At 39.3% G+C, this 23,571-nt stretch overlaps 1 protein-coding gene across 2 annotated transcripts in view; it reads right to left on the reverse strand.

Moving 5' to 3' along the window:
- Positions 1–23,571, reverse strand: part of GABPA (GA binding protein transcription factor subunit alpha) — a 27,708-nt gene continuing 4,137 nt past the window's right edge. The window contains exons 3-10 of one of the 2 annotated variants that reach the window (XM_061453755.1): positions 22,310–22,454; positions 20,737–20,821; positions 18,591–18,836; positions 11,939–12,133; positions 10,324–10,380; positions 8,826–8,966; positions 7,087–7,279; positions 1–2,962 (exon numbers count right to left, since the gene is read on the reverse strand). In XM_061453755.1, the coding sequence (XP_061309739.1) occupies positions 2,734–2,962; positions 7,087–7,279; positions 8,826–8,966; positions 10,324–10,380; positions 11,939–12,133; positions 18,591–18,836; positions 20,737–20,821; positions 22,310–22,454 (1,291 nt within the window). In that variant the 3' untranslated portion in view covers positions 1–2,733. The remainder of the gene's footprint in view (positions 2,963–7,086; positions 7,280–8,825; positions 8,967–10,323; positions 10,381–11,938; positions 12,134–18,590; positions 18,837–20,736; positions 20,822–22,309; positions 22,455–23,571) is intronic. The other variant, XM_061453756.1, reaches the window with a different exon arrangement.

The following is a 23,571-nucleotide window of genomic DNA, read 5'->3' on the forward strand; positions in this document are numbered from 1 at the left end:
TTAACTGTATAACATTTTTATTTTACTATATTGACATTTTATGCACAAATATTTTATCAGAGTAAAAATAGAAAATAATTGTTTCATGTAAAATTACCAAAAAAAAAAGCAAAACACAAAAGAAATACATAATTATTAGCAGAGTATAAGTGTCTTTATTTAAAGAGTAAAAATTATGCAAAAACCCTTCTGTTTTACAAAAAATTGGGAATATTCTTTCTATGTTTTCCTTCTGGCAGCAACAGAACCACCTTTGACAATATATTCTACATCTTTTATTTTATTGAAGACATCAAGTTAGTCACAGATTTCTCCCTCGGATACAGAGAATGTGACAGTGATTTTACACCATTTGAAAGATTCCTTCTTTGCTAATTAGAACACGGTGGAAAAGGAGGTGATCCCACAATGAAGAACCCAAAGAACTGTCACACCTACTGAAAAGCTGCAAAATAATCCGGTGTATTTACAAAGAAAATGTGGTATACCAGACGTTTCCCCTAGAGGGCTTACCATGTAACAAGTCTATTCAGGGGAATAAAGTATTGATAACCAGCTTTCAATTTTGCTGCTAGTTAATCCTCCCATAGCCCAGTTTGATCCAGATAGCTGATATTTTAAGCTTCTCTTCTTTTTATACTGTATTTTAAATAAAAAGGCCTCCATGAACTCTGCTAAACAAAACTAGTGACTTGTATCAAACTTGTAACAGAGCAGTGTTACACACATCATTGCTGCCACTGAACTATTGGCTTCATTTTAAATCTTTGATTCAAGTGAACCTGCATCTACTTGCGTAAGTCAAACACTTGCCAACTGGTGGAATCAGGCTACTGTATCAGTAATGAATGGATTGATGGCTGACTTCTTGTGACAGACGCATTTACTGTTTTGCTCAGGGCTTAAGATTTTTTTCAAACACAAAATAAACCCAGCATACTCCGTAGGTGAAGTGCTTTAAGAGCTCAGAAATGAAAATGATATCAAGAGTTACTGAAAGAACCTGGCAAAAAAAAAAAATTCAGAATCATGGTGATGATGATAATAAAAGTAGGCCAGACCTACATGCAAGATTTCTTGTTAAACAAAAACTATCTGCAGGTGAATATCCACCTATAAACAGTTTTGCCCTCAATGCATCTTTAAAATACACAAGTCTTCTGTGTACTTTGACCTCTGCCTGCAAGCATGACCACTCCTTTCCAGATCAAGAGCAACAGCCCAGTGCTCTCACTACTCAGTATAAACACATTTTGTTTAGAACGTCACTGTACAAACACTTTTCATGTAAGGTGTAAGAGCAGCTTGATCCCCCACAGAATTAAAAGGTTTCCCTTATACATTTGCATTTTAATTGTTACCAGAGGGGGATTACTTAGAGAAAAGTGGAAAAAATGCATTGGTGACATAATACTTACACTGTTTAACAACATGAAGAGGCAAAACCAAACCTAAAATCGCATAATTTTCAGCCACCAAAAGAAACAGTCTGATAGGCATCAGTACAGAAGCTCAAAAGCTGCAGCCTACTTTTTACTGCATGTGAAAGTTTGCACAAAGTACTCTCCGTAGTGCAGAATTCACGATACATTCCAACTATTTCTATTCATCATCCAGACTTCAAATTGCACCCAGCTCTGAAGCATGCATTTGGCTTGTGAAGCTTCCAAAAACACCACTTGAAGTTCAGAAAGAAACTGATTTTAAATAAAACACACATCTTTCTATTTCAATATATGTCAGACTGTACAATAATTTGGAAATCAAACTTCAGTTCTCTGTAAAACTATTTTCAACTTGCATTTTGTTTCTAAACAGGGACTACTGACTGTGATTAACGTAAGTCTTCAGTTACTAAGGCTGACTACCGAGCAGGTATAAGCACCTTGCAGAACAGAGTATTTACTGCCCCCTCCCCCTCCCTTCCCCCCCCCCAAACTACTCTTTGGGTGAGGGCAACATTCTCAAGTTTTAAAATCACTTGATGGGGGTGGCAGTGGGGAAGATATTTGTCTTCACTTTTTTCTAAATGGCTAGCCTTAACAGTGTTTTTCAAAACAGGGAAGTATTTGCCCTCATATATGCATGTTATCTACATATTACAATGAAATACTCATAATTGGCTTTTCACCTAAGCCAGATCTAAACCCGGATCTCCTTCAGCACTGATCTCCAGTTCTCTCTACTCTTAGTTTCCCTTGCTTATAAACACAGAAGCTATTTTAAGAACCTGATGCTTTGTAACGTTTAATGAGCCTCTTGGTTCTGCTTGATTAAATGCAAATAATGAACATATTTAACTTTGAAAGTATCGAACGCCATTTGGTAGTTCAGCAGAGAACAAAAGACTGGAAAGGACTGAGTTCACGCAACTGATCAGCCTGCTTTCTGCAGGGACTCCATTTTTGTAAAAAGTGCTGCAAGAATTACTTTGTACAGCTGTGGACACAGAGCGCTGACTAGTTCCACCTTCCTCGCCGATTTCAGATGGCATACCACAGAGGCCCTGGCTTAAAGCTGCAGAAGCTGTGGTGATCCCTTAACTTATATTGAAATAAATGCTGTTAAAGGATCCAAATTTATGCAAGTCCCAGTTCTTTATAGAAAATCATGCCCTATTTTTTTTGTATTGTCAAGAAACAAAAGTAGTTTCTAATTCTGACAAAGGTAAGAGCAGCACCTGCTCTGGTTATATAGGAAAGGCCTCAGGTTTCCACTTTCAGTTCCTAGTGCTTAATTATCTTTCTCTGTTTGCAGGGATGCTGTAGCTAGTGCCACCGCTGTAACTGGCTGTGCAATGCCATGGAGCTGCATCTTGGCGAGTTTCTTCTGCTCACATTCCGTGACCAACCGATTCAACTCCCCTGCGCTGTATCCAATGAGAGTTTTCAAGTCGCAGACGAATTTGTACACAAACCTCTTGCCTTGCACTTTGCAGATCATGTCTCCATCATAGTAATACCTGCAACAAATATATAATAAAATCAGTGTACATTTTCAACATCTGTAACTTCCATACACATTGCCTAGTTACTTAGGGTCATACAGAAGTCAAAATATGAAACTTATTAAGATTACCATATAATTTCATACACCAAGGTACTATTTAGGCATTTTCTTACATGAGAAAAGGGAAGAGGGTTGAAAATTGTCCCTGCAACTTGACACATTAAAGAGAAGCAAAATATAGTAATTATTCTATAGGTAGTCTGGACGCACCAGAAATGAAGGTCTTAGAGCAGTTTAAAAACAGACTGGGGGGAGAACAAGTTTTATTTAGAGTTTGCCTTAATAACAAAATGTCGCCTCTCCCCCTCATTAGTCCTTTGCTTTCTTTATTCTTGTCTTTGCTTTTCTGAAGAAAAAATTCATGTTGGAAACAGTTTGAGAATTAGCACTGTAGTACCTATGATACTGAAGCTGGTCTCTCCCTACTGTTTTCAATGATGGAAGTTAAACTATAAAAGCATGTTTGTTTATTTATTTGTTTATAGCTCATATACTGGCAAAACTACATCCTTCATCTTTATTTACAACTAAAAGTAACTTCTCTAACTATGTGTACTTTTTACATTGTGCCACAAAAGAATCATCAGACTAGGCAGAAATGAAGAAAAGACAACAGTCTGTATGACCCACTGCATTCCAGAGACATTATAAAACTTTAGGTGATACTAATAAGACAGAAGTTCGAATTTTACAGTTTTGTTGCTGTTCTTGTCTCACCGCAGGCAGTAATAGAATGCATGTCACGTATCTCATTAAGAAAGCCTAAGTGCCTGGCACATTACTTGGACTTGATGAGCTTAACAAGCTTGTGATAAATTTGGAAAAAAATCAAAAACAACCAATACCCCCCCCCCCAATTTAATTTCCTCAAAACCATCACCCAAATGTAGTACAAATCAGCCCAGATTCCTTGACTGTCTAAACTCAGTCCCCTGAATGCCATGCTTACAAAGGAAAGATGGTCATTCACCAGCAAAATAACTCAATTAAAAGACTAACTTCTGTCTCCCAGCTCTAGCGGAAAAGGTAAGTTACTAAAGAATGCAACCAAATTTCCTCAGACACCTCAAATTCTGGAAAAACAAAACCACAAACCAAACAAACAAAAAAAAAAAGCCGGAAAAAAAAAGCCTTTCAACTTCTTACTTTTGGGGGTCAGGATCCAAGCAACAGGACCAAAGCAAAGACAGGATGAGAGAGGCTATATAGAAAAAATACTGAGAAACCTGCTGGTTGCTGATGTCATACAAGAAGCCACAGAGGTCTGTTAGAGAGTACAAGAACTGTCAAATCAGCTCTGCTATTGCTCTGCAGGTAAAGTTTGGTCTGTTTGTCAAAGCTCACCTTCACCTTCCTCCTGAATGACATATAGTTATATAAAAGCTTCCTCTTTGGTCCTCCTCACTTAACCTCCCCCAGGCTACCACCTGTGCCTCCCTCAACTCCTCTCTGTTCTCTTCTCCATATAATTATGCTTGCTCTTAACTGCTACTGCACTCCCACTCAGCACTTCTCCACACCAGCCCCAGCCCGCAAAGCACCCTCTTTGCACCACTTGAAGGACCTGTTGTTATATGGGGTCCACCACATCCAGCCTCCTAGCAAGGCAATGAGGATTAGTTGTAATGGGTTAGATGAACCCTGCAACCTCAAGGGTGTGAGGATGACTTATGCTCAGTGTTGAAGTACAGTCTTGCAGTATTGTGCAGAACTGAGGAAGGATGTGTGATATCCTGGTGTATCCCTTGTGTGTGAAATAACAGTATAGCTTAGAGCGTGGGAACACTGGGCATTCATGTTCAATGTGATAGGTACTGGGCACCAAGAAATTGGGGAACTGGGAGCTGTGCTCACCATGTCAATACAAAGAAAAGCTGAGTTCGCAAAATGTGGCCACGGCACATTTGCACATATGCCAAGTGCCACTGGATAATTTTAAGCTATTTGACGCTGTACATTCACATTTACATTGTATTATAACACCTGTGCCAAAATAGTGCTGTAGAAAAAATGCTTTACATAACTGAATGTCTTCAAATGATCAAGTCTGCATTACTGATATGACCAGAAGCAAAAAGGACAACAAGAAATTAGTCTGCCCAAAACCATGCAAAATTCCCACGTCTTGTGCTAGAAACATTCAAGCTAAAATTGAGGCAATGTAGCCAGAGCAATTTTTCAATATTAATTTGAATGGATTTCTGATTACAGCATTTGCTTATTCAAAAGTCTAGAAAGAATAATACCCATGTTTACAAAACCTTAGTTATTGGAATGTTCTGAGTCACATGAAAACTTTGTTTCAGAGTAATAGAGCGGATGAAGTATTTTTCTTCAAGTCTCACTTCCCTACTGGATAACTAAACAAATGGTGATTTTAGAAAATTTACCAAGGTGTATGTAACAAAAAGAGCTTCTCTTCCATTGTCTTACCCTGCTCAGGTTTCCATACTGCCTGGTTTTCCTACAGCTGAGCAGAAGAACAAGCATATTTCTCAATAATATCAACATCATTTTCTGTATTAATCAACAATTGACAGAGTAATTTCAGTACATTAGGAAACTAAATATATTAACATTTAAGAAAACTTTAGCTCGGCAACAGTCTTTATCATGTGAGTAGCAAGAGACGTTAAATATCCCTTCAGACATTCAAGTGGTTAGAGAACACGTCAATATTGATGCAGCTGCCAAAATGGAAACATTCTGAGGAATGATTTCTGTAATTCTGTGACTAAAATATAAATGCAAAACTTCTCTAATACTGATTTATGCAAATTACTGTGCAGACATCTGGTTAATATCCCAGTGATAACATTATTCTAAAGTTCTTCAGCTGCCTTCGAGATCTTCTGCATAGTTTACTGACACCCCTCCCCCCCCGAAATTAGCATAATTTACACCATTCTTATGTTCGAGGAAATTTTCACATATATCTTCAGAACACAAAGGCATACATTCACAAAATCAGGTTGGAAATCTGGGAATGGTATTGCAACAATACAGGCTGGGGAGCAGCTCCACTGGAAAGGCCCTGCTTTGGGCCAGACTCTCCTTGAGGCCCTTCTCACCCATGGGATTCTGTGATCCTCCAAAAAATTTAACAGCCTAATATATAAATAATGCAAGAGCAGCCATACAAGACCAGACTAAAGATCTATCTAGAACAGGACAGACTCCAACAGACCAAAAGAGAACACGTAAGAAAAAGCATGAAACTAGAGTAGGCATCTATTGATGCTCTTCCTTGCTCTCAGTGATTTGGGGCTCAGGAACTCATGGAAGTTGCATCTTTCTTTTGTTAATTTGTCCACTTACCTCTCAAACTTACAAAATAATTTGGGCATCCACAATACTCTGTCTAAAGAAGTTAGGAGACAAACAAAAGGATGTAATTTAGTTGTGTATTTGGTGCCTGCCAGTTTCTTCTGATCCCTCCTGTTCATGTACGGGCAGCCATTCTTCACTGACTCTATGCCATTCATGGTTTTCCAGACCTGGGTCCTCCCCAGTGAAAGTACTCATTCACCCTTGTGCATATTGATTTTATTTAAAACCTTCCCAAAAGCCTAAAGGAAGCCAGATTATGGTAGCTTTACCATAATTTCTCACACAGTCTTAAACAGAAGTCAGATTTTTATTTTTTAAACAGTGCTAGATGTGTATACTTCCTTTAAAAAAAAACTGTAGCCGAATGTGAAAATGCTGAACAGTAAATCTTAGATCTCAGACTAACTTCACTCATATAAAAAGAGTTCCTAAAACTGCTTAAGTAATTTGCAGGATTAGGCAATATGTATCTTTCTTTAAAAGTAAGTCAGTAATTCTGCGTATTCAGATATCTTCTTCTTTAAGGGAAAAAAACCAAACCAAAACCCAACAGAAAAACCCAACAACTCAAACAAATACCTCACCCCTAAGACTAGTACAATCTGATGGGAAGGAATAGCTTCAGAGGATCTGAGAAGATCTGTTTATGCCTGTATTAAAAAAGCTGCAAGTCTTGCATTACGATAGTTAAAATTGCAAAGTGGAAGCAGACCACTTCATACCTGAGCAGTTCCTAAAGTTTCTTACCTCAAAGCTCGACTAAGCTTCTCATAGTTCATAGTGGGTTTGTTTTTGCGCTGTCCCCATTTTTGTGCAACCAGTTCTGGTTGATTCAGTTTAAACTCTCCTTCATCACCAACCCAAGAAATACAGTCCCGAGCATCTTTGTCAGTGAGAAGTTCTAACAAAAACTGCCACAACTGGATCTGGCCATTGTTTCCTGTTGAAATGCAAATAACAAGATCCATTTAAATTAGTCCTTTTTATAGTCCCTTCATATCTAAAATTTTCAACCAACATAGTAAAGCAGACCAGCATAGACTGTATGATGGAAAAAATACTTGCACTTAGTTAACTTCTTCTAATTATTCTCTTGTACAAATTTCAAATTTTCTTGCAAAGTCATCAGAATTAATCTATTAAAGAGAAACTGAGGAATACAGAAAAAATAAATACATAAAGATTTCTCACAAATCTGCTCATACGACTTCAGGAAAAAAAAACAACCCATTATGTAACACTAAACAGAATCATTTAGACATATATCTGTCCCTAAAACAAAACAGATGTAGAGCTGCTTGTTCCTCTTCAGGCACTCACATACACATACAAAATAGAAGTTGCTTTTTGAAAAAATAGTTTAGTCTCCAATTTCCCCACTGATGTCAGCTGATAAATCTTGGCCTAAGAATCCTAAATGACATCAGAACAGGCTTTTATGGAGAGTTTAAAACAAATAAAAATTCAAGGGCAAGGAGAGTATTAAACAGAAAAAATCAGAACAGTGAGAGAACCAAAGCAAAATTGTCCACAGGAAGGCCATGAAGATGCTCAGAGGGCTGGAGCACCTTTCCATGAAGACAGGCTGAGAGAGTGGGGCTCGTGCAGACTGGAGAAGACTCAGGGGAGATGTTACAGCAGCTTCCAGTGCCTAAAGGGAGCTGGAGAGGGACTTTTTACAGGGGCATGTAGTGACAGCACAAGGTTAAACTGAAAGACAGGAGATTTAGATGAGATATTAAAAAGAAGTTATTTACTATGAGGGTGGTGAGGCACTGGCACTGGTTGCCCAGAGAAGCTGTGGCTGTCCCATCCCTGGCAGTGTTCAAGGCCAGGTTGGATGGGACTCTGAGCAACCTGGTCTAGTGGAAGGTATCCATTATCATGGCAGGGCAAGATCTTTAATGTTCCTTCCAACCCATTCTGTGATTCTATGAAAAATCACAGCAAGAAAAAGTAAGATAAATTGAGCTATCAATAATCAAAGAGAAATATGTGCGAATAACAGTAATCCCAAAAATAAACTGCAGATTCAGTGTGTAGTTTTCCTGAAGGTGCATTCATTTAAAAAAACAAGAAATCTGAGACTTGTTAAATTCTAAAGTCACTAACAGAGCGGTGTGGAAACAAGTATAGGCTAGGATTCCACAACATGTAGCTTATTTTCTCCCCTTTCTGCAAATGGAAAGTGGAAAGAAGTTAAAAGCCTGAATAAATGCTATGCATGGTTTGAGAGGACAGTTATAGAAACAATCTTAGGCATTTTATTTGCTGCAGGACTCAAAAGCTGCAGCACCACACAGTGCCTCCACGAGGTAACCAACCTGCCAGTTGCTGGTATTATATTTTGTAGTTCCAGTCCTCTTCATACCACACGGACTTCTACAAACACCACATGCAGAATGACAAAGATGTGTTCTACAAAACTGTAATTCAAATTAATGAGTGTTTACTGCACTTGCATTTAAAAATAATGGAGACAATACCTGTTCTGTTCCCAGGGGAACTTCTGTCTTCCCCAGAGATCCTTGGAGCTCTCTGTACTTTAGCTGCCTTTGCACTGCTGTTTATTACTTTAATGGTGGTTGGGGTAGCAGGCTGAACAGATGCTGGAATAATCTGCACAGCTGTAAAGCAGAGAACATTGCAGAACATCAACTGTAAATTGTTGGCACAGAAATAGACATATTATTTCTTATCTGCATTATCATATCATCTATGAGCTAGTTTTTTCCTTTGCTAAAAAGATATACTGTATAAGTCACATTGCTAAGAATAATCTACAGACTTTTTACCTCTTACAGTGGAAATTGTTGTTTTAGACGCATAGTAGAGATGCCACAATACAGATGAAACATCAGCTTTAATTTACTATCATATGTATTATATGTTTCCATAAAAAAAAACAAACAACAAAACAGACCCTCTCATGCCTTCGTTTTCATCTTTATGTTGTTCTCTGTATGATCTACCCTAATGCATTTTTCTCAGTGGTCACTGTACAGCCCTAAATACCTGCTGTTTCAAACAGCAATTAAACACCCTTCTACTGCAATGGTGTAAGAAGATGCAAATGCTCCACTGTAGGTGGCTTTAACTAGACACAAACCCAGGATGTAATGCATGGTCTATTTAAGCTGCTTAGAAGTATGCTGAAAATTGATTAATTTCAATAATTCATGACACTGCTTCAGCTGGAAGAATGAGTGTCAGATAACTGCAGTTACTTTATTATTTCTAATATTGGTTTCTAAGGAAGACCTCTTTTCCACATCTCCTTTCAGTTTTTAGAGACACTTTCTTTTGAAATCATAATATTTTAATACATCCATTCATTAATTCAATATATCATAGAATCACAGAATAGTTAGGGTTGGAAAAGACCTTAAGATCATCTAGGCTGGAACCAGAGGAGGGATTCCAACCCTCCTGCCATGGGCAGGGACACCACACACTAGACCATGTCAACCAAAACTCTGTCCACCTGGCCCTGAACACTGACAGGGATGGAGCATTCATCACTTCTTTGGGCAATCTGTTCCAGTACCCCACCACCCTCACAGTAAAGAACTTCCTTATATCTAAGCCAAACTTCCCCTGTTTAAGTTTGAACCTGTAAACTTATAATATAAAATATAACCTAAAAACCCAGAACTACTCAAGACCTCAAATATGTATCCTAGACAGTTTATTTCAAGAGAGTGGAAAACTGACCATCCAAAAGTAAAAGTGAAAACTCTCATAGTTCAGGTCACACACCACCTTTCTGATAGTAACAAGATTTCGAGAAACCCAACATTTTGCTCTGAAGTTTAAAATATGCTCTCCTCCCCCCACCAAGTAATGTGCCACCCCTCCCCTCCCCTCTCTCTCTCTTTTTTAAGAGAGTGATTTTTTAAATGTTGCACTATTATAGTGCTGAACCAAAGTGCTAAACGTGCAAACAGTTAATTGTGCAAATTAACTGCTGACACAAGTACTTACGCTGATCAATAGTAACAGTTGCTATTTCTCCGGAGTGTTCTTGGCTAGCCAACACATCTGCAAATTAAGAAAGAAACCCAAGGTTTTATTTAATCACAAACTGCAAATCACCTGAAGATCAAGAATTTTCAGATTTCATATTAGAAAAATTCAAAATATGATAACAGTTTTAAAGAGACATGCATAGCTCATGGTCTTATGAGCAGAGACATTTAATGTCTGCCATTCAATTTATAGAAATAAGGACGTACATTTCAAGGTGAATTTCAAGGTACATATGCATTCTCCATCACCTAAAAGCCTTAGCTAATTCATGCAAATGAAGATGAAAATAGTTTTTAGTCTGCAAAGTTACATTCAAGCATGGTAAATCTGAAATGAACATATGTATCATTGCATCATGAGTATAAACACATCACTTTATCAGTTGTGTACTAAGGATTTCATTGCCTACGCTTAATAATCTTCACTTCTATATGACACAGAGATGTACATTAAATAACTCACAATCAATATTTAATTATAAAACTATCAAATTTGGAAGATGCACAAACTAAGAATTTTTATTAAAAACAAAGGAGGAATTACCAGTCATTACTTCCTATTAGTTAGGAAGTTTAATAAAAGATGGGCAAAAAGTGTTCAGTGGGCAGACATTTTTCATAACAGCAGACACTTTCAATAATACCTCCTGTCATCCTGTATTGATACCCTCATTTTTACTGCCAATATTAGAATCATAGAATCATAGAATAGTTAGGGTTGGAAAAGACGCCTCACACTAAACCATGTCACCCAGAGCTCTGTCCAACCTGGCCTTGAAAAACACCAGGGATGGAGCATTCACAACTTCCCTGGGCAGCCCATTCCACTGCCTCACCACCCTCACAGTAAAGAACTTCTTCCTTATATCCAATCTAAACTTCCCCTGTTTAAGTTTTAAACTGTTATCACTTGTCCTATCACTAGAGTTCCTAATGAATAGTCCCTCCCCAACATCCTTATAGGCCCCCTTCAGATACTGGGAGGCTGCTATGAGGTATCCACGCAGCCTTCTCTTCTCCAGGCTGAACAGCCCCAACTTTCTCAGCCTATCTTCACATGGGAGGTGCTCCAGTCCCCTGATCATCCTCGTGGCCCTCCTCTGGACTTGTTCCAACAGTTCCATGTCCTTTTTATGTTGAGGACACCAGAACTGCACACAATACTCCAAGTGAGGTCTCTCAAGAGCAGAGTACAGGGGCAGGATCACCTCCTTCGACCTGCTGGTCACACTCGATGCAGCCCAGGATGCGGTTGGCTTTCTGGGCTGTGAGCGTACACTGCTGGCTCATGTTAAGTTTCCCATCGACCAACACCCCCAAGTCCTTCACTGCAGGGCTGCTCTGAATCTCTTCTCTGCCCAGCCTGTAGCTGTGCCTGGGATTGCTCTGACTCAGGTGTAGGACCCTGAACTTAGCATAGTTAAACTTCATAAGGTTGGCATCAGGCCATATTAAGTAGAAGGAAAACAACTGCTCACAATTGTTTTCATCTTGAAAGAAAGAAAGGAAGAATGAAAAGAAAAAAGGAAGAGGAGAATAAGTAAAATCAGTTACAGAAACATCTCCCATACACTTTCGAAGAAGCTCCAAATGGCTCCACAGGATCTCTCCCCGTGGGACACGCTGGAAGAAGTCTTCCTGACTGAGGCTACATAGCTCCCGCCCAGGAATGCTGAGTGCACTGAGGTCGATGTCGGTCATACTGAACTCCTTCATCACCCACACCACCCAGTGGAGCACCTGGTCTGTTGACCACTGCACAGGGTCTGGAAAAAGAGAGAAAAAATTGTAAATAATATTATCTATTGCAAGATTCCTCCTCAATTGCATAATAACTTCTATAAAAGTAAATACAGAATATCAAGAAGCACATTGTCGTGGTTTAAGCCCAGCCGGTAACTCGGAACCATGCAGCTGCTCGCTCACTCCCCCGTGCTCCCAGAGGAGAATCAAAAGAATGTAAATCCCATGGGTTGAAATAAGAGCAGTCCAGTAACTAAGGTATAACACAAATCCACTACTGGTACCATCAATAATAATAACGATAAGGGAAATAACAAGGGGAGAGAGTATAAAACTAAAAGTGGAAAAGAAAATAAAACAATAAACACAAGTGATGCACAATACAATTGCTCACCACCTGCCAGCTGATACCCAGCCTGACCTGAGCAGCAATCTGGGCCTTCCGGGTAACTCCCCCCAGTTTACAGACTGGGCATGATGTGCTGAGGTATGGAATACCCCTCTGGCTAGTCTGGGTCAGGTGTCCTGTCTCTGCTTTCTCCCAGCTTCTTATGACCCTCCTCACTGGAAGGGAATGAGACCGAAAAGTCTTTGATTGGAGTAAGCATTACTTAGCAACAGCTAAAAACACTGGTGTGTTATCCACACAGTTCTCAGCTGGTGCTCAACATGACCCTGCAGGTAAAACCACTGGGTGGCCCGTGGTGTGCACCTCCTATATCTTCTCTCTCGGGCAACAGGGTACCTTCTGTTAATATCTGAGATGCAGGTTAGTACAGGTGGGGAGCTGGACAGATCATCTATCAATTGCCTGAACTCCTGGGTCAGGAGTTTTCCCACAGCTGAAATGATGGAAGGGTTGAGATTGTCTTTGAACTCTCAGAGTTGACAACTCACTTCATCCACTGTTGCTGGTGCTGCCTCACTCCAGGCCATTGATGCCAATAAGTGGGCATATGATGATGGTACACTCTGTGTAAGTTTCCACCACATGGGTCATGTACATTCAACTTCATGTGGATCTACAGGTGCATTCCCAGCATCTGGCCTACGATAGATCATCTCTAGAATGGCTGATTCCCTCTAAGGACTGGATGCCTTTCTCTATTGTGGTCCAATTGGCTGAGTGACACATAACACCACCCTTGTAGGTAAACCTTTCCTTCACAGCTGCCAAGAGCTGCCTCCAAAGGCTGAGTGCTTGTTTCTCTTCTGCAATTGCTTTGTCAATCCCCCCTTCTCTAGCAAGTGATCCCAGGTGCTTGGCTTCCCTACCTTCCAGTTCATGACCGTTGGCCCCACTGTCCCAGCACTGGAGCAACCAGGTAATGATGTGCTCACCTGGAAGATGGATGAAATCTTTTTGTGTATTCCACAGCTCAGTTGAGGTCTGGGATTGAGAAGTTACCTCTTCCTCTTAACTCCTGTAGTAACTCCTGTTCAGATGCTGTCTCTTCTAGTACATGGATTGCTTCTTCATCTTTCTTCACTGCATGGGTTGCTTTTTGCGGCTATTGTTTGCTTTTCCCCTTGTTTATAGGGGCAACTGATATTGGTATGGATTGGCCATTTGGTTCAGCTGCAGTGTCTGTTGTCGGGGTTGGCGTAGCTGCTGTGTTTGCGGGTTGAGTGGCTGCATTGTCTGTTGCTTTGTCATCAGATCCAGAGACATCTTTTTCCAGATGCTCTGTAGGCATAGGTCAAGCCCCAGCACGTTGCCATGATTTGTCCCTCTCTGGTATGACCAGAATGACAACACACCTCATTTAAGTTGTTTTACTTTTTTTTTCAGATTTTGCACTGGTTCGGGGGTGAAGTTCCAAAGCGCTGGAGGGGCCCACTGGCCTAGACAGTTGCCAGTACTGTCCCACACATCCTGCCACTCATGACTATCCAGCCTCGGGGAGAATCTCTTGGTGGTCCTTGTAGATCATAATTTAACCTTAGACAAGACCTGAGCCTGACCCTCCTTAACTTTTGAGATCAGATGAAATAGAGCATTCTCAAGGTGGTATGGCCGTGGGTATATCGCATCCCCTACTATGCACCAGCCTCTGGGAAAATAGAACAGTACAATGAGCTGTTAAAAACTACAGACAGCAATGGGTGGTGGGACTTTCAAACACTGGGATACACATTCAGCAAAAGTCACCTAGTTGGTCAACACCAGAGGATCTGCCAACAAGGCTGTCCTAGCCCAATCAGAACTTTTACATACATAGAGGGGGACAAAGTTCCGGTGGTGCACATAAACAATTTGCTGGGGAAGACAGTCTGGGTTATTCCTGCTTCAGGTAAAGGCAAACCCACTCGTGGGATTGCTTTCGCTCAGGGAGCCTGACATCATGGACTGAATGAATTCAGAGAACTTTATAGGGATGGTCCATGGACTAAGGAATGGTACCTCTCTCTTTGTGCATGTATATATACACATACATATATAAGAGACAAAAAGTGATGGTATATTAAAAAATATGGGATCTGAGCATGACATGAACGGTATGGAATAAGGGGTGGATACTGTCCTGGGTTCAGCTGCAGCAGTCATTTTTATTCTTTCCTAGTAGCTGGTGCAGTGCAGTGTTTCTGACTTTAGCCTGAGAACAGCGCTGATAAGATGCCGATATTCTTAGCTGTTGCAAAGTAATGCTTACTAAGATCAAGGACTTTTCAGTCTCTCATGCTCTGCCAGTGAGGAGGGACACAAGAAGCCAGGAGAAAGCAGAGACAAAGGACATGCAACCCAAACTAGCCAAAAGGATATTCTGTACCACAACACATCATGCCAGTATATAAACTGGGGGAAGCTACTGGGAAGGCCGGGATAGCTGCTCGGGTCAGGCTGGATATCAGTCAGTGGGTGGTGAGCAATTGTATTGTGCATCACTTGTGTTTATTATTTTCCTTTTCCCCTTTTAGTGTTATATTCTCTCCCCTTGTTATTTCCCCTTATTACTGATGGTAGCAGCAGTGGTTTGTGTTATACCTTAGTTACTGGACTGTTCTTATCTCAACCCGTGGAAGTTACATTCTTTCAATTCTTCCATCATTTGATGGGGGAAGGAGACTGAGAGAGCAGCTGCATGGTTCTGAGTTACCAGCTGGGCTTAAACCATGACACACAGTTACCATAACCAAATCTGACTGGATGGAAAGTTGACTGCTCTTGAAAATGACTATCTCAACAAAAAGGAGACTGGAGGGTGGCCTTTATTTTAGATAAACAGCTATCAACAGTTGAGTGAATCAGCTGCTGGTGGTAATGTCTTCCCCAGTCAGACAGAGAATTAATGTGTGGCTCAGCCCAAAATAAAGTACACGAACTAGACAAGAAGCAAAGGAGATTTGAAGAGACCAATGGCCTTGAGCTGGTTTTAACCCATGTATTCCTTCCTAGCGGCTAGGGACACACAACATCATGATGGTGATTGCATTATAGAGACAAATAACGGGAATCACACTGATACTAGGATTGAACAATATATTGCAACTGTTGTATTTTAATAAGCGTAATTTACTCTTGTATTATGTTTTAGTGTAATTTTTATCGCTTTGATGAGTCAGAAATCCCATACAACATCAACCTTTCTTGAGTAAATTTGGTATTAAGCATTATACCCTCCACAACATGCACAGCATTTAAATTCTGTTGCCAAACACAGTACAGATTGTGTACAGTCTGTACAGACAACTCACACAGCAGAGGAACATACAGAAATGGCAATAAATAATCAACTCAAGATATGTGCAATACATGATTTGTTGACTCAACACATTTTAACATAAGAAGTCTGTTGTTTCAAGCAGAATTAGTAAGAAGATGGGCAAGTCCAAACATTATCATAAGAACTTTGGTAATGTTGTATGCAATACATTAAAACAAGAGTATGAACTGGAGATGGAAACTAAAGTAGGGATATTTAACTGTCTCAAGGGTAAAAACCAGAAGCAGAGTAATTATGTACTTTTAACTTATGAGACACCAAAGAGATGTCACCTTGACAAGTTTTTACGTTAAGAATTAAAGAAAGCAAAGTTTTCTCAGTCTATAAACATTACCTAAGAGCTACAAATTCCATTTTGCTTAATAAGAGGGAGAAACATCACATCATTTTTCACTGTTGCTACTTAAACCCATGCAATGGGAAAAGCCACAACAAAAGGGCTTTGGTTTTCAAAATTCATCAGCAGTGAATCTTCATCAGAAAGCTGCTAATTTGCTCTTATTGACATAATCTGCAAGGTAATGTAAAACATTTTCTCTAACCAGTTCCATGGTTTCCAAGCTTTCTGCTGTTTCTTTTCCTGGCTTTATTTCTCATACAAATTAGTGTTTTCCTTCTTAGGGAACTCTGCAGTGGTACTAAATTGGGGGATTCTATTAGTAGAAATAACTTTAACAGCTAAAAATCTGTGATCTTTAGTAAAACTCACTGAAACATAACACAAAGGGAAAGCACATCATTTTCAAGACCTGCTAAATGCTAATTTTCTATTTGCAGCAAAACAGAGAAACCTGTGAGGATGCAAGGATGAAGATACTGAACCCATGCCCTTGTGGATGATGATTATTTATTGACTGGACTTGACTTTTAATTTCAACATAACCCGTCTTTTGGAAAGATTCAAGGAATAATTTCATCGCAATAATTTCAGAGAACTTCACAGAACCAAGCCTCACAACTCTTTGAAGCAAACTGTCCTCTTTTTCTATGTTTTAAGATGTGTAAGTGCTGGGGGAGAGGGAAGGCTTTTTGAGGGGACTATATAAGAACCTTAAGAATATTCAATCACAGAATCAACTAGGTTGGAAAAGACCTTTAAGATAATCAACTTCAACCTCTACCTCATAACTGCCAAGCCCACCACTGAACTATGTCACTAAGAGCCTTATCTACATGTTTTTTCAACACTTCCAGGGACAGTGATTCCACCATTTCCCTGGGCAGCCTGTTCCAATGCCTGATCACCCCCTCGGTGAAGAAATTCTTCCTAATATCAAATCTAAACTTCCCCTGGTGCAGCTCGAGGCTGTTACCTCTTACAACATTCTTTATTCATTTTACATTCTTTATTCTCAGAAACTTTCGACTGTATCATAATGTAAAACATAGAGTTGTCTTATTTCAACTCAAGGCCCTGCGACATCAACTCAGGTAACACTGAAAGTTTTATTCTGGGAAGACAGTTTAGCACATTTTTCTGGTATCAAGAGAACACTATTATTAATAGAGATCTCTGCCATCATGAACTAGTATGATTTCCCTAGAAAATCTGTACTCCCATGGCACAAAAAACATCAAACTTTTAAAGTCACTGTTGTGGGTTGTCACAGCAGCATTATTCTTAAAGCAGCATTATTAAAGTTTATTAACAACATCATTCAACATAATAATAACATAGGTTTAAGTAATGCTCTTGTTATATTAATGGGAGAGGACAATGAAAGGTATTAGTCAGCTCCTGATAACACCTCACCTTCCTCCTGCCTCCTCCAAACCATTCTGCATTAAACCCCTGATTATCCAGACATAGCATGATGAAAACTAATTTCGAAGTGCTTGCTGCCAACAACAACCACCACCAAAAGGCATGAAAATGCCAATGTTTTAGTATCAAAAAATACATTTAAGATACTGACAAGCTACACATCCTGCAAAGACCTGTGATTTCACTGGAATCTTAAACACTTCCGAGTATCCCACTTGCTAGATACATTCCAGTTTTGCAGGTCTGCTTAGATACTACAGCTTTTTGTGGTGAACATGCCTTGGCAGTACGTTTCTGCATGTCAGAACAAGCAACTCAGCTGGGTAATCTCCTGAATGTGATGCAGGTCTAAAACTCAGTTTCAGTTCAATCCTAAACAGGCATTCACAAATGCTTTTTTCTAAGCTAACATTAAATTGGCAGCCTGCTGCATAAAAATATTAATTCCAAAGAGATGATAACATACCAGGATACTTATATTCAGTTCTGAAACACCTTTTTCCAGTATGCAGAAGTACGGCTTTCCATGCAACATCTGATTTAACACCGTACTCTGTACTTTACAATCTATGAACAACTTGTTTCAGTGCTTTTAAAGTCAAACCCCACCAAGTACCGAGTCTACTTCACATTCAGACACATGAGAAAAAGCTTTATCACTAACATATATAATTTTAAGGAGGGGAGGAAGAAGAAAACTGCTTTCTAAAAACTGCAATGAAAAGAAGCTTGTAGAGCATAAAGCACTATTTTAACAGAAATATCACAAGCATTGATTCTCTTTAGTCCTTTCTTATGCAGGTTATTTGATTCATACCCATGTCATAAGAAGCTTCTGAGGTATTGGAGCATTTTAATTATATCGCCAAAATCAGTCATTTATGAAAACAAACAAACAAAAAACCCCACCCCAAAACAAACCCCCAAACAATCCCCCAGATGAACAAAAGAACCCAGCCCCCTTTTAAATGCACAGTCATGTATTATTACCGTAGGGTATTCCAAGGCGCTCCTGCTCCTTGCGGTAGCCTTCCAATGCTGCAGCCCATCGTGTCACTTGTTCAGAGGTTTCGTCTGAAATTGTTGTAATATGTTTTGTTCCATCCAAGGTTATCACTTGAGCTTCTTCAACAAGGTGAGCTTCAGCCTCTCCATGATGAGCATCTGGATCAATCACTACCTCTACAGTCTCCACAGGCTTTACAATTTCAAGGATGTTTAATTTGGGCTCTAACCCTAGGTACAGAAAGAACAAACACAAAACTTAAAAGACAGCAAAGCAAATATAATTAAAAAGTTGTTTTAAAGCTTTCTGATTAACAGGTGTTAGCACACCTCAGAAAGAAACATGACACAAAAGCATCATCAATTTTCTGCAAGTGTCCTAAATTAGAATGACATATTCTACTATACAGTATATACTTCAGTAAATGCAACACAAAACTGCCACTTTATAACACAAAGAACAGAAAATTGTCCTTTTTCCCTCCCCCAGTACTAGAGCTTCCTGATCTGTTTAGGTGATCCATTTCACAAATCTTGAACAGAATGTTCAGCATGTGGCATAAAGAACAAGTTTTTGACCTGTAAGAAATATATTGAATCAAAGAGGGGGGGTAGGAAAGCAAACCCCAAAAAATCCAGAACAAGCATCCACTTCTTTCCCCCAGCCAAGAGGCATTTCTTTCTGCCTTTACAATATTTCCCTGCTATCTCTGTAATCTACACAAAGGAGTTAGTATCTTCTTTCAGTACTCTGCAAGCAGCAATGTGTTCAACAGCAAGTTAAAAGAAAACTATAAAGTTCTTTGTGTTTTACGATATCTTTGTATGAAATGCTATAAAAGAACTACAATGGACTATACTTCAGCTGGTGTTTATTCCTTTGAATTTACAGGTAGCTAATCAAAATTTTATAAGTTGCTTAAGAGTCAAGTGTCATGGCCTGAATAACAATACGGAAGATCAACTTGAAGTTATATGCAAGTATTTAATACTTGGGTGTTTCTTTCTTTTAAGGGGATGGGGATGAAAGCAACTCCTGTGCTACATGGTCACGCACCTCAGTTTTACATTCAAAAAGAAAGAAAAACAAACCAAACCTCAGGAATGAAATGGAAGGTAATAGTTAAGATATTTATCACCCGCATCCTTTTGAAACTGGAAGGCTGAGCACTGCATGCTACAAGTTACTGGGCATGAATTAAGAACAGACATTCTAGTTCCCTGAAGGGTATTTCTACTCTGTATTTAAAACCAGAAAGCTAGTCCAATCCCCATTACACATGGGGAACTGCAGATTCAACCTAGCACTAGTCACCTGACACTTAGCATTAAATACAAATCAGTTTTACTTAATCCTGTTAATACAAACCAGAAAGGTTTCCTTCTAATTACACTGAAGCCACAAGAAAACAAAATGTGCTCCCCAAATTTTGCTGATCTACTTTGATGACCTAACTGAAAACAGCAATTAAAATACAAACTACTTCAGTAGGAACTTGTCACTGTTTGTTTGACAATATGGCAACAAACATCTGTAGCTCCTCCCAGAGCACAACATGAATGTTGTCTTCAATGAGTGTTGGCACAATGTTTTACTCTTGACTTCTCATCCGAAGAAAAAACAGATAATAGAGATCCCAGCCTTGCAAACAGATTTTGACTTAACTAAATATACTCTCATAATTGAATCATTCACAAAGCACACAAGCACACCTCACAAAGATGAAGCTGTCACCTACCTAGAAATAAAAAATCTTTTGCCTGCTTAGATACTCATTCTGGTATGAGTAACTACTGACTGTTAACAAAAGCCTCATACTGTAACTGTCACTATCTGGCCCAGGTTTGCTTGAGTTTGGGGGCAGGGGCTGTTGGGTTTTTTGATTTTTTAACTTAGAAATGGATATAATGTCACTATAAAAAAACATTTCAAATAGCATCAGTCTATGACATTTATTTTAATTACTACTACTTATAACCACAGCACACAATGGAAGAGACTTTCAGAAGCTATGTGACCATTCAGTGATATTTTCAGTTTTACACCAAGGAATAGTAGGGCATTCGGTTTACTCACAAGTATTCCTACAATATTAATTTGTCTGTACAACAGACAAACATAACAGCTTACCTTGCCTAGATATTACTTGCACGCTGAGTTGCACTGTTCCATCTGTTTTTACTCCTTGATCAAAAAGACTTCGATCTGGGTCCAGCTTGATAAAAGCAAAATAAACATTACAAATATGAATTAGTCTCACAGTTACAAGGAACTTACTCTTCTTTAAACTTCAGAAACACCTATTGCCTGCAGCAAATTTTCTGAAGAAGCATGCACATATTTTTAGCACTACGTAGACAAAGAATTTGATTGGAATTTGAAACTCGCCACTCTGTTCTAAGTAGTTTCACAGGGACATTTAACCTAAAAAAAGGCAATGCAATACCTGGAAGTACCTTCACTTTGTGAAAAGTATCCACAATTCCCACTGTCAGTTTTTAACACTTTCATAAATATTTTTCTCTTTAAAGCAGTATTCTCCCTGTTGTTTCTGGAGAAGCCACAGATGTCTGATTATAGCGACAAACAGAACATCCAGGTACACATGATGCAAAACAGTTATACTGTCTAACATGTGGTGATGCCTGTAATCATAGGGAGGCATTTCCTGAGTAATGTTTTGCTATCTATGCACCTGAAGAGTATAAAAACCTTCTTGCTTTATGCAGATTCAAAACAAGATTAGACTTGCAGAAGTTCAGGCAGCAACAAATTACGTGGGTGCCCTGGATTCAGTTGTAATAGTTATTTTTCTCCTTCTTAGTAGCTGGTGCAATGCAGTGGTTTCAAGTTTAGTTTGAGAACAATGTTGATAACACACTGATGGTTTTGGCTGTTGTTAAGTAATGTTTACCCCGATCAAGGACTTTTCAGTCTCATGCTCTGCCAGTGAGGAGGTGCATGGGAAGCTGGGAGGAAGCAGACAGGACACCTGACCCAAACTAGCCAAAGGGGTATTTCATACCTCAGCAAGTCATGCCCAGTTATATGGGCTGGGGGAGGAGTTACCCAGAAGGCCCAGATCTCTGCTCTGGTTGGTCTGGGTAGCGGTCAGCAGGTGGTGAGCAACTGTATTGTGCATCACTTGTGTTTATTGTTTTCTTTTCCTTTTCCCCTTTTAATGTCATATTCTCTCCCTTTTTTTTATCCCGATCATTACTATTATTAGTGGTAGCAGTAGCGGTTTGTGTTATACCTTAGTTTCTGGACTGCTCTTATCTCAACCCATGCGATTTACATTCGATTCTTCTCCCCATCCCTCCAGAAGCAGAGGGGAGGGAAAAAGGTGGGGGAGTGAGCGGGCAGCTGCATGGTTCAGAGTTACCGGCTGGCCTTAAACCACGACAGTGAGCTACCTCAAGAAAAGACAGTACTGTTGTTGCCCTCGTTCTTCTTTCACCTGCAAGGTGGCAACTTTTTCCTTTCTTACCCCCATGCCAGGAACCCCAGAAGTATTTTGATTTTATTCACACAGAATTAGTATGTACATATTAAATGGTCTGATGATAACAAAACTAACATAAGCTCTTAATTGTAATTATTATATCAAATAAAGCATGAATTCCTTGAACAATGGAAGGGACAAAGTATGCAAAATGCTTCTCCACTAAGAGGTTAAGTCTTTCATAGCCTTTCAGTTTACCTGGATATCTTGCAAGCAAATTTCATGTGTATCCAAGGAGCACTGCAGTCTGGGTTCCAGCAACTTCCTAAGATTTCCAATTGGTTCATTGATGTCAATTGCTTGACTCACAAATTCTGCTGTGGTAAAGGTCTGCTCAACGATGCTTAAATACCAAATTAATATAACAAATAATTACTTACATGTTAATACAGTGGTATAGGAAAGCTTTATAAAAGTTAGATGTGAACTACACAAAAGGTAATACTGGCTCTGAAATCTTAATACATGCAGAAAAACTCTTAGCTTGAGTAGAGCATGAATTACTAAGTTTGGTCCCATTGATTTTACAGTCATGCAACTTTCCTTTTACACTGTTGCCATTAAAAAGTTAGGTTAAATACCAAGATTATTTTCAGATCACCATTTTCAAGAGATTGTCACAATCACTACATTAACTTGCACATAAACTGATTTTGATTTGCCTATACCACACTTAAAAGCTATTAAAGTTAAAAACAAACAGAGAAACTTAAAAGATAGGGGGGGAAAGGAAGAAAAAACATCTGCCCTCATATAGAGTAACTGTCTATGCCTTTTCACCAGTCAGCACAAGGATTAAGCTTAATGCATACAAGAGACAACCACAAATAACACCAGCAACATGGAGTCTTGAATGAAACATTAGTCATGTGCCATGGTTGTCCTGCCCTTAAAATAATGACAGCTTTGGCACAGGCATTCAGTAACATCGATGTCATATGACTCGTGTCTTAACCTTAGACATGTTACTGGTCTTTCCAGATTTGCACAGAAGGAAATCAGAAAGTGTACACAAATAGTCAGTTCATAAGTACTAAAAATTTACATGGAGCTCAGAGTAAGAAGTATGTCGTTTTGAATCAGTTCTCCAAACCAGATTCTTAAGAAGCAGGTGATCTGCCAGCCTCAGCTATTTCTACCCAACACATTAACTGCCTCTCTGTGCTTTGAAAAACAGTTGTAAAAATTATGAGGGGAGCGTTAGGAAGAAAAAACCCCAAAAATTACAAACCCAAGGACAAGGCTGAGGTAATTAAGTCAAAGGATATCTGACTTCAGAATCTACTGTTTCAAGGGCCCTAACAACAATATAGTCAGATACGGAATGTAATTTCTGCTCTGTAAAACACAAATGACCCTGTGTAATAGTAAAGTAATGGACTGAGAGGTTCACCTCAGTTACAAGGACACACTGAAGCTGAAAGGTATGCAGCATGTACATGTAGACATATTCCTACACA

The sequence above is a fragment of the Pezoporus flaviventris genome, unplaced genomic scaffold, assembly GCF_033815535.1.
Source record: "Pezoporus flaviventris isolate CSIRO_AGI_PZ_B2104156 unplaced genomic scaffold, CSIRO_AGI_Pfla_v1 ptg000015l, whole genome shotgun sequence".
NCBI classification, from domain to species: Eukaryota; Metazoa; Chordata; class Aves; order Psittaciformes; family Psittacidae; genus Pezoporus; species Pezoporus flaviventris.